General features: G+C 37.6%; 1 protein-coding gene across 1 annotated transcript; it reads left to right on the top strand.

Moving 5' to 3' along the window:
* Positions 1-318: 318 nt before the first annotated feature.
* On the top strand, positions 319-10,139 carry fam131aa (family with sequence similarity 131 member Aa). The gene is made up of 5 exons (XM_077226242.1): positions 319-711; positions 5,240-5,327; positions 6,228-6,413; positions 8,066-8,200; positions 9,439-10,139. The coding sequence occupies exons 1-5, from the start codon at positions 658-660 to the stop codon at positions 9,912-9,914; spliced, it is 939 nt and encodes a 312-aa protein (XP_077082357.1). The 5' UTR covers positions 319-657; the 3' UTR covers positions 9,915-10,139.
* Positions 10,140-11,230: the final 1,091 nt, after the last annotated feature.

Here is an 11,230-nt window from a genome sequence, read left to right as displayed (position 1 = left end):
GAAATAAATAATGGACAAATGAAGTCTTTGGACGCCTCAGATGTAAAGTTATTCGCTGTCAAAGTGACGCCAAAATGAATGGGAGTCAATGGGATGCTAACAGCAGGTGATAGCCAGCTACAATGGCGTCCCCCGGAGGCAGCTTCAACTTCCGCCTGATGGATTACCCCCTTGCCTTGGACAGGACCTATGCGTGTGTCGTGCGTACTTAAAGCGTGTCAATCCACATTAGAGCGCTACCCTCAGGCTGAACAATTAACGCAACCTCTGCAATTGTCTTCTGCTGACTCTTCAACTATTAGAATATAAAGCTTAGTGCTGGTTCATGATAAACATGTTCAATTTCTAAGACCAAGAATCTGCTCTTCCTAAATTTATTGTCAGGTGCCGCTACTGGGTGTTAAAACGGCTTGCCATATAAGTTGCACTCTTCGCTCAGCCTCTGTACGTGTGAAAGAGACTGTGTCTTTAAGAGAGCCGCATTACAGGTGGGATGACGCTGTCTCAGAGACTCAGTGTGCTGGGGACGATGTGTTTCGTGGGTTAACAGCAGCACTCATTTTTGCCCCTGTCTGTCTCTGATGCTCAAGAAAAGGTGGTGTCTATTATTCACTGCCGAAGACGGCTCCGCGATTCTTCTCTTCAGACCCAACGCTAATGTTGTATCCATGTGCAATGCTTTTGACAGCTTTACCTCAACTAAATCTAAAGGTACGTGTGGATTCACAGTCAAATGCTCATCGATTCTCGCTCGCACCATCAATGTTTATGGTTTTGGTAACTGCAATGTGTGTTGTTGCGCTGAGATCGCAATAGGCCGTCACGTACAATGCGTGAATAATATCACTGCTCGCCTGTTGCCAGGAAACAAACGCGTTGAGTTCTGTTGCTTTACTGTTGTTTATGAAAATGATCTGCAATCAATCCGTCAATTCTCCGGCCCCTGGTGGACTTCGGGTCTTGTGTCCTGCCGTGTCTCCCTCACTTCTGTGATGGGATTCATTTATCAGGGCCTGATGCATCACCTTAAAGCGTGTAATTATCGGTAAAATAACTAACACGTTATTTGTGTCATAACTGTCGTGCACGGGCTTCATAGACACAGATGGTCATTTCGGATCACAGCATTTAGGCTATAGAATGATGCCAGTTATTATGCAGAATGTAACAGATTGAGGAAAAAAATCAAATCAAACGAACCAAATCACAAAAAACCCTAGTAGCTCGGATACAGCGGCACATTTCACAGAGCTGTGCCTGTGTGTTGTGCATGGTCAATGGGAATTAATGATGCTCAGGGACAGATGGTTCACGGGTTACCTGTTGCTATAACGACCGGCCCTTATTATATTGCGTTAACTGCATTGTGTTGCTTTCCATGAATTGAGCTCAGGTGGCCCATTTTATGTGTTCTCCTTCACTGCAACTACATTTCTGTTGCAATTGCTGTTTGACCTTACAAGGCTAATTATGTTTAGGCAACATATTTATTTCATTTACATACAGGCTTCTGCTCGCTCGAGATAATGCAGCTCATTTTTAGATGAAATAAATCTCATTGCATGAGCTCGTTCCCTCCATGACAATATCGGTGTATTTATTTGTTCCTGTTTATTGTAGCTTATGTCCTGTATAGCCAATTCAGACTAATTATTATGGCATTGATTTTAATATATTTTTGACAGTACCAAGATATACCATGTTTTTTGTTTGTTTTGGACAGGTATGGTATGTTTTTTTCTTTTATGAAAGAAGTATGTTATTTTTAGGAAATGTACTATAATGTTGAATTTTTTGGGCGTGTACCATTATACTAATACTATGTTTCTAGACATAATGCCATGTTTTTTGTACTGGACATGTACCTTGGTATGATACCACTGTTTTTGGACAGCATCATGGTAAACTGGCATAACAAAACTGACAAAACAAATAAGCACATTCTTAGTAATATTAGTTCTATACCATGTATTATTGGACATGTAGGCTATCACGGCATGTTGCTTTCGTTTTTTAAAGAACCATGTATTATTCTTACCACAGGGCTTCCAACTTTTGAGTTCCTGCTGGAGAATAATTATGCATAAGATTTGGATTACATGTCGATTCATTAGGACATGTACATGGATAAGTAGCCTAGCTACATGTTCATTTTTCTCAAGGAAAAAAAACTTTCTGTAAACTATTCAGGGAACCCTGTTATTAAAGGTGAAAATTAACGACTGATTTGTATACAATTGCATACATATGTTTTTATAATAACATTATAGCTAATAATAACTTTTTAAATAAGAGTAGAATTATAATGAACTTGTTATATATATTATATTTTTTTATTTTCTTTTACAAAATGCTAAACTAACTATATAGATTATGTACACTAAATTACTTTTCTGAGGTAAATTTAACATTACATATTGTTTACAAGTTGTTTCATTGACGTCTTTTCGCACTGATTGAGTGATTACATGAGACATGAATGATACATTTCAGTAAGTTGTTGGCCTACAGTTTCTTTCAATGCGAACATACCCTCGGATGTTCATTAATGTTATTTCGTGCTATAACAGCTAGTAATAAAGAGGAAGAGATGATCGGTTCACACACGCTCCTGCTTCGCTTGAACTGAGGCGCTACAGCACCGCTCACGCCACATTAAAGAGCTGTATTTATATTTGTATGACTAAAACTGTATTTCTGTCAGGACCACTATCGTCAAATATGATTGACAATTAGCATACAGTTTGGATTGGTGGTATGGTTCTGTTCTGGGCGGGAACTCCCTGCGCATCCATGCATTATTTCTATAGGTAGACGTGGATCAGCTGAGAGTCTGATGCGAGCTTGACTAACGTGACCTGCCAGAACTGACGCTACTCTTAATTTATCGTTTGAATTTCGTAATTAAATGTACAAAACTTAAAAGCTGAGAATTTGTTTCATATCAAAATCACCCTGCGCTGTCTTGTCTGTCAGCGTGTTATCTGTGTCCTCTTTGCTCTGCAATGTTTTTCACTGCATGAGAAAATGGGAGAATAGATGTGTGGCGTGAGAGCGTGAGAACAGTGTCGATTGCGTGATTTGGCACTGGCAGCCCTGCTTACCTTGTTTTTTACCATGTATCATGCTAAAACTGTGTTTCTGGATGCAGTGCCATGGTAATAACATGTTTTTTTGTTGTCGTAGTTTTTGGACATTTAGCCTACCTTGCTAATACCATGTTTTTTGGCCAAGGTACAGTGGTAATACCATGATTGTTTGTTACAACAAATGTACATTGGGAGAAAAAAATCAAGTAACTTGGATTATAGTACTGCTGACACAATTTTGTTTATTTTGGACATGTATATCATGGTCTTCTATGTTGCTTTTCTGGATGTAGTGCCATGGTAATACCATGTTATTTTTGTAGGATATGTACTATTGTAACACCATGTTTTTTAGGTATGTACCATTCTAATTCTATGTTTCTAGACAGTGTCATGGTAATACCATGTTTGGTTCTTCTTTTTTGTATGTTTTGTGGTAATACTACACTTTTTGGACAAAATACCATGGCAAAATGCCATGCAAACATTCTGAAAGTATGTCTGGAGATTTTATTTTTTAATTGTTCTGCAGCTCTTATTGACAGGCTGAATGACATGATGAGCAGGGTGAGTGTTACTTAGTACCATTGTACTGAATCATTACCGTATCAAAGTACCATGGTATTAGCATATGATACCAGTGTAATGAAGTAAAATGAGCCCAAATCTTGTGGTTTAAGCTTAATTGACCTCATTATTATATCCGTGGCCCGTTTCTGTCTCTCTCTGCTGTGGCTAACCCCAAATCACGCAGAAATATTTGACCCACATACGGCACTGAAACATGGCAGACAGTTGGTGCCTCTGCAAATCTTCTTCAGTGGCAGCTTTTCTTTGGGCCTTTAGTGGACAATCTGTCTTAAGCACATCTACCTTCGTCCTAGACTTAGGGTTAGGGTATGTCAATACCACCTGTGTGATTAATTTTAGGGTGGATATAATGCTGAATTTTATGCCTGACACAGTGGCCTACTTTTGTGTTGGTGGTTTACGAATCCTTTACCTCACCTGATTATATGAAAATGGAAACTGGATCTGTGTTGCTGAAAGGTTTGCTGTACAAGGACTACAAATAGTCGCCTCATCTCTCATCAGACACATCAGTTCTCTTTTTAAACCAATGGATGTCATTTGTCAATTCAGATTTCCATCATGTAAACCATTAAAGTCAAATGCAAGAGGTCATAAGCCCCCAGCTGTGGCCAGATATATATATATATTTTTTTTATCATCTTGAGGGCTGCAGGCTAATATTATCTGACAAGGCAGCGAATGCTGTTTGCAAATTAACAAGCCACAAAAGAGGCTTGATCGGCCAAATATGTCTGAGCCATCAGCTGCTTAGATTATTAATGCCACAGTGTGGCTGATCTCTCACAGAACCATTTGAACAGCCCACGCACCTAACATATGCTTCAACTTGAATGAGTGCAAGTGAATTGTCAAAGGGTTAATTGTGGATTTGGCATCTGTTTCTGAGGCGGAGCTTTAGTCAGCACCGACTTTAGAGCCTTTACATTCATGTGGAGCCATTGTAGTTTGGTATTCGTGTCTTGACTGGAAAACTTAGCCTTCTTAAAGTGTCCATTCATACAGCGAGAGAGAAATGTCATGAGATGTCAAAGGGTAAGAGAACCAATTGGTGGGGGTATTGGAACCAATCGTTTAGGGGGGTGTTTGCTATGTTGACAATAATTCTCAACCAGGGGCGCACATATTGTACCCCAGTGGGTATTTTAGAAGGTTACAGGGGACACTTGGAAAGTAATTGTGTGTTTGACATTTGTAGCAGGATATATATGTCATGTAGTGAGTTTGTTTATTCACCTACCACTGTATTGATTGTTTTTAAAAAGACTGTATGTGTGTATGTATATATATATATATATATATAAAAATAAATAACAAATCAGTGTCACATGATCCTTCAGAAATCATTCTAATATAATGATTTGCTGCTTAAGAAACATTTCTTATTATTATCAATTTTGAAAGCAGTTAATGAATAGAAAGTTCAAAAGAACAGCATTTATTTGAAATAGACTTTTGTAATGCAGATTATTTTAATGTATCTGTGGTGCTAAAAGCCCAAACACGACTAAAACATTTTAAACGCCTCTTCCCTTTTGTCTTTGAACTTTCGTTCTCAGGTTGATGACCCTATTGATATGCTCCCCAAGTCAAGAAAAGCTCTTAGCATCCAGGAAATTGCAGCTCTGGCCAGATCATCATTTAATGGTAAGGATTTAAATACCTGTAGCCTCATTCATCATAAGCCTTTATGTGAGTTAAGCCTAGTTCACACTACATGATTTTAAGCCCGATTTGCAAATCGTTGAGCTTGCCGACAGGTCAGGGTGTTATCGCGTGCAAATCGCGGGGGATTAGCGGGCGATGAACGCTCGCCAATCTGTTAGTATGAAAGAGCCAACAACGCATCAAAGACCCTCGCAGACGCGTCGCTGAGCCTAGAAAAATAACTAGCATGCTAGATATCCAGAGCTGTCGCACGACTCAATCTCACTGATGTCATGAGCAACAGCCAATCACAGCAAGGCATGAGTTGAGGTTACCGGGTAAATATGGATTTTTGCTGTCAGCTAAACATAAACATGCAGCCTCATCTCCGATATAAACATGCTGTACTCACCTCCAACTCTCTCTGTAGCACAGACCTGCTCTTCGCGTATGCAGATCCACTCTTTCGCCCATACTCTCTTATTTTTTCTTTTTTTGCGTTTTTTCTCAGAGCAAATGATCGCGCAAACAGTTTGCAGCACTAGTTTCTGTCTGACGTCCATATTCGCGTGTTGTGTTGTTCTTCGCTGTGTATTGGCGCGCGTGCTGTTTCGCGTCAAGATAGACATTAGACAGATTTTTTAGACTAGATAGAATCGTTGGGTGACAGAGTTGTTGTCAATTCGTGTAGTGCGTTACCTCCTGTTGCGGATCAATCACGCTGTGTCGTGTGGTGTGAACAGCTCAACAACTTGAACACTCCTGAGTTCTCAGAGAGCAAGTCATGTAGTGTGAACCACAGTTCAGCCCGACGTTTTAAAATCATGAAGTGTGAACTAGGCTTTAGTAACACTGAGTTAATCAGACTTTATCACCAATCCCCTGTGTTTTCCCTACCAGGCATTTCACAGGTGGTGAAGGATCACGTGACCAAACCCACGGCTATGGCTCAGGGTCGGGTGGCTCATCTGATTGAGTGGAAGGGCTGGTCTAGGCCCTTAGACCCTCCATCTGCTACACTGCAGTCCCACTTTAACTCCTACTCCCATCTCAGCGAAGGCGAACAGGAGGCCCGGTTTGCAGCAGGTGGGTGTTTTACAGCTGTGCATCCCACTGCTGATGAAGTTTTTTTTTTTTTTTTTGGATAACCCTAAATGTACAAAGAGATTGCTGCCTGGGTGTTTATACATGGGCTGTTGCCAAATAATGTGGATGTTAAATTTATTACTCAACATCAATATTTTAACATTTGCATGAATGTATAAGGTAAACCAGGGGTGTCCAAACTCGGTCCTGGAGGGCCACTGTCCTGCAGAATTTAGTTCCAAATTGCCTCAACACACCTGCTTGTAAGTTTTTAGCATGCCTAATGACCTTCAACAGCTAATCAAGACCTTGATTAGCTGTTTCAGGTGTGTTTAATTGGGGTTGGAGCTAAACTCTGCAGGACAGTGGCCCTCCAGGACCGAGTTTGGACACCCCTGAGGTAAACCATATTTAGGTGCTGCAGCTGGTCACCATTTTTTAAGGTTGCACTTTTTTTTAAATATTATTATTAACAATAATTATCAGCTAATGCGAGGTCAAAAACTACGTTCATAATAATATCAACAATTACAAATATAATAATATAATATATTCTTTTCCATAATTATAAAAGATTCAGAAATTACTATCAAAAGTTATTTGAAATGTATTATCCTTTATCATTATGTATTAATCATTTATTAACAGTAATATTTATTAACATTGTGAAATATTATTACAATTCTAAATTACTGATTTCTATTTTAATATATTTTAAAATGTAATTTATTTTACTCAAATTATTATATAAAAAAAATCAGCTTATGTGAGGTCAAAAACTACACTAATAATAATAATAACGATTACAGATATTGTAATATCATACATTCTTTTGCTTAATTATAAAAAAATTATAAAATAGTTATAATAAAAATAAAACTAAGTATTTTATTAACCAAACTTCTAAAATAATGGAAGAGATAGTAGAATATTATATTGTATAAAAAAATGCATATATATATATATATATATATATATATATATATATATATATATATATATATATATATTCAATAAATAATATTAACAATTATAAAATTAATAAATGCATATGTGTGTATATATATATATATATATATATATATATATATATATATATATATAGTAAGCATAAAACAGATTTTTTATTATTTTATAGTATATTTAATTTTATTACAGTGTTTATTATTATTATAACATGAATATATTTAAGGTGTCAGTCAACTTTGGCCCCTCCATCATGTGCCAGCTAAAGGCTTTTAACTCAGCAGATGGTGTTAAATTAGATTACACAGTCACACAGTAACACCTGCTGCTGATCCTGCATGTCAGTTTACTTCATTCCTGTCTTCTAGCTCTCCTCCTTTTACTTTACTTTTCCCCACAGCTTTTATACTCTGCTACGTGTTTGGCTGTCATCAGTTTCCTGACTGCAGTGAATTGTGCTGCTGAGATAGGATGGCATTTAACTTGCATTTAGCACAGAAAAACTCGAGTCTCAGCAGCAGAGTTTGTTTAATAAGAACAAAAAGCCTCACCAGAAAACTGAAAAAACAGAAAAAAAATACATCATCGCTGTGTCAAAAGAGATTTTGTTGCACTGGCGGCTGTTTAATTAGCGCCTTTTTGTAAAGTCCAATGTCATTCGATACGATTCTTCTCCTTTTCTTTAGGTGTGGCTGAGCAGTTTGCCATTGCAGAGGCGAAGCTCCGTGCCTGGACCTCTGTAGATGAGGAGGAGATGGACGAAGAGTCATATGAAGAAGATCCTCCTCTATATGACCAGCCAATCACAACTCTGAACTCAGGTGAGCGTCTCCCTCAAAGTGGCCCAAGCCACAAAAAAAACAAAAAAAATTTTTTTTTTGAACAAATTAGTAAATCTGTTTGTTTGCTAACAAAATATCAAAGCGAATGTTCATACTGTAACATTCAAAAACTCAGAAAAATAGTTGTTGTTTTTTGTTAAAGAAATTATTTATTTTTTTCAGCAAGGATGTATTAGATTAATCAAAAGTGAAAGTGAAGACATTTATAATCTTACAAAGGTTTTCTGATTCAAATAAATGCTGTTCTTTTGGACTTTCTATTCAAGAATTATGAAAAAAATATATCCTGGTTTCCTCAAAAATATTAAGCAGCACAACAGTGATGGTACTAAAACATGTTTCTTGAGTGGCAAATCAGCTTATTAGACACTAAAGACTGGAGTAATGATGCTGAAATATCAACTTTTCCATCACAGGAATAAATTACATTTATCATTTATACATTTATAAATTACATTTTAAAATATATTTATAATATATATACAATTAATATATTTTATTTTAATATTTTAAATTGCAATATTATTTACAATATATGATCAAATAAATGCAGTCTTGCTGAGCATGAGAGACTTCATATAACAAATTAACAACCCCAAATTTTGATCAGTGGTGAATATTTGAAAGGTAAAAAGCTCAAGCACACTTTTCAATCTAAACATTAAACAAAAGGAAGTTTGTTGGGTTTCAGATATGAAGCCTTAAATATATAATGTTCGAAATTAAGGCAAAAAGTCTTGGACAATTTCTGGTTGTCAAACTTTGTGTAACATGTAAAATAATGAACTACACAAAGTTCACTTCATACTTCCACAAAAAAATTACTTCCAAATCAGTTAAAATCATTTTTCTCACGTTTCTCAGAAGAGTGAAGTAAGTTATGAGAAAATCTCTATTTTGTATTTTCATATGCCACTTGGTTTGGTATTTTGAATGTTATGCAGTGACGTGCCAAAAAGTGTCCAGATACAGTTTGCAAATATTTTGTATATTTGCATTCACTTAGATGTCACAATGCATGACTTTTTTTGGAACATAAGTCTTGTCTTTTCATTAATCTCTTCTGCTATTTCTAGTATTTTGTCTGCTTAATTTATTCTTTTTTGGGTACCATTTGTCCTTCATGTCTTCTTTCTGTCCGGGTCTGTCTTCTTTTCCACTTCTGTCCTCTCCGACCTGTATCTATAGAATATACTTACACTTTGCTCCTCCCTCAGACGCTGTATTATCCAATCAAAGCTGCCCAGTGCCAAGTCAGGCTGAGACAGACGTCGCCGAAATCCCGCTCAGTCAGTCAGACACCGAGCGGAGTGTGCGGGGACCCTGCTACGCCCAGACAGACACCGACGACCTGCTCATCTCAGAAGAAGTGCCACCACATGCCCAAGAACTCCTGCTTTCAGAAGGGGAGGGCGACAGGGCGATGTGTGCCGTTCACAAACCAGACCGCAGGCCTTTGTGGAGCAAGGGAGACTCCTGCTATTACTCCACCTCCTACTCAGAGTCTGGCCTCTCACCAGAGGAGGAGGATGGGAGAGATGAGGAGGAAGGGGAGGATAACGTCTTTCAGGAAGTCATCCGCTGGTACAGACACTGCCGAAGCATCTCTGATACCTCTGGAGCCGTGTCTTTTGATGAGGAAGAGGAGGATGAGGAAGAACAGGAAGAACAGGAAGAAGGTTCCAAGCAGTGACGCTTGTGCACTCGCTCACCCTTTTGTCTCGGTCCCTTTGTAGTAACCCTTCTGTGAAGTGTTTGTCCAGTCTGTTATGCATTCAGACACGATGGCTTGTTTTTCTTCTCCATACTTTTAAAGGGATAGTTTATCTAAAAATGAGAATTCAGTCACCATTTACTCTCCCTCGTGTCCACTTAAACAAAAATGGAAAACTCTGCCTTGGCAACTAGCTGAAATTAATTTTAAGGTTCATATATATATATATATATATATATATATATATATATATATCATAATTTCAAGCAATTAAAATGTGTTAATGATTTTATTTTTAATAATAACTCTGGTTCAAGCTGCTGAAAGTTAATGGTGACAATGGCTGTCAAGCAAGAATTTCAGCAAACAATGACTTAGTCTGTTTGTCACATAAAGTTCCATTGGACCACTTCTGATACTTTTATGGTGCTTATTTGAAGGTCACCGTTGGCTTTCATTGTATAGAAAAGAGCAGCGTGAACATTTGTCAAAACGTCTTCTTTTGTGTTCCACTGAGGATAAATACTGCGAGTAACTGAGGACAGAATTTCTATTTTAGAGAGAACTACCCCTTTAATTTGTTCCTCTCTTTCCCTGCTTCTTCATTTGAAATGAGCGTTCAAGAAATCTACAGTACTGTTTCCTCATTCAAGCGGCGAGTAGGATGATAGTGACATTGTGATGACAGTTTCCAGTGAAACGCTCATTAACTGTGCTCTTGGTGTATTCAGCAGCTTCACCGTTTGTCGCATCTCTGTGATGACACATCAAGAGACTGGAATATCTCTGTGAGGAACATGGTTTTAAACGTTTTTCTTCTGTGACCATTCAAAAGTGACATAATGCTCATAGTAAGATGTCGTTAAAACTTCGGGGCCGCAGGTTTCCTAAGGGACATACAAAGCCCACTTCTTTATTTTTTGGGGGGGTTTAGATGTCACGCTGCAACTGCTCGTGTGTCTCGGCTTATTGCTCCAGAACGGTTGAGGTGCAGGAAGGTTTCTGCTTTGATGCAGCGTTGTAACTATGAATAGAATGTGCCTGTTATTATGATCACTGTGTGATGTATATTACCAAACTATGGAAGGCCATTTCTGCCATAAATAGGAAAAAAAGACATGCTTTGGTAAATCATGCCATTAGAAGTTGAAATTATGACATTACGACAGACTAAGTCATATTTATGAAATGAAAAGTTGAATTATGACAAAATGTCATTTATGAGGTGAAAAGTTGAAATTATGACATACTAAGTCGTAATTGACAAAAGTCTTAATTGTTCGATAAAAATAATT

Source organism: Siphateles boraxobius, unplaced genomic scaffold, assembly GCF_051911475.1.
Source record: "Siphateles boraxobius isolate OS27281-9 unplaced genomic scaffold, OSU_SipBor_1 1, whole genome shotgun sequence".
NCBI classification, from domain to species: Eukaryota; Metazoa; Chordata; class Actinopteri; order Cypriniformes; family Leuciscidae; genus Siphateles; species Siphateles boraxobius.
This window is presented reverse-complemented; position numbering and strand designations above follow the sequence as displayed.

Coding starts and splice junctions, on each gene's coding strand:
- fam131aa (XM_077226242.1), top strand. CDS start 658: ATGTTGTATCCATGTGCAATGCTTTTGACAGCTTTACCTCAACTAAAT. Junction 5,328..6,227: donor GGCCAGATCATCATTTAATG/GTAAGGATTTAA, acceptor TTTCCCTACCAG/GCATTTCACAGGTGGTGAAG. Junction 6,414..8,065: donor GGAGGCCCGGTTTGCAGCAG/GTGGGTGTTTTA, acceptor CCTTTTCTTTAG/GTGTGGCTGAGCAGTTTGCC.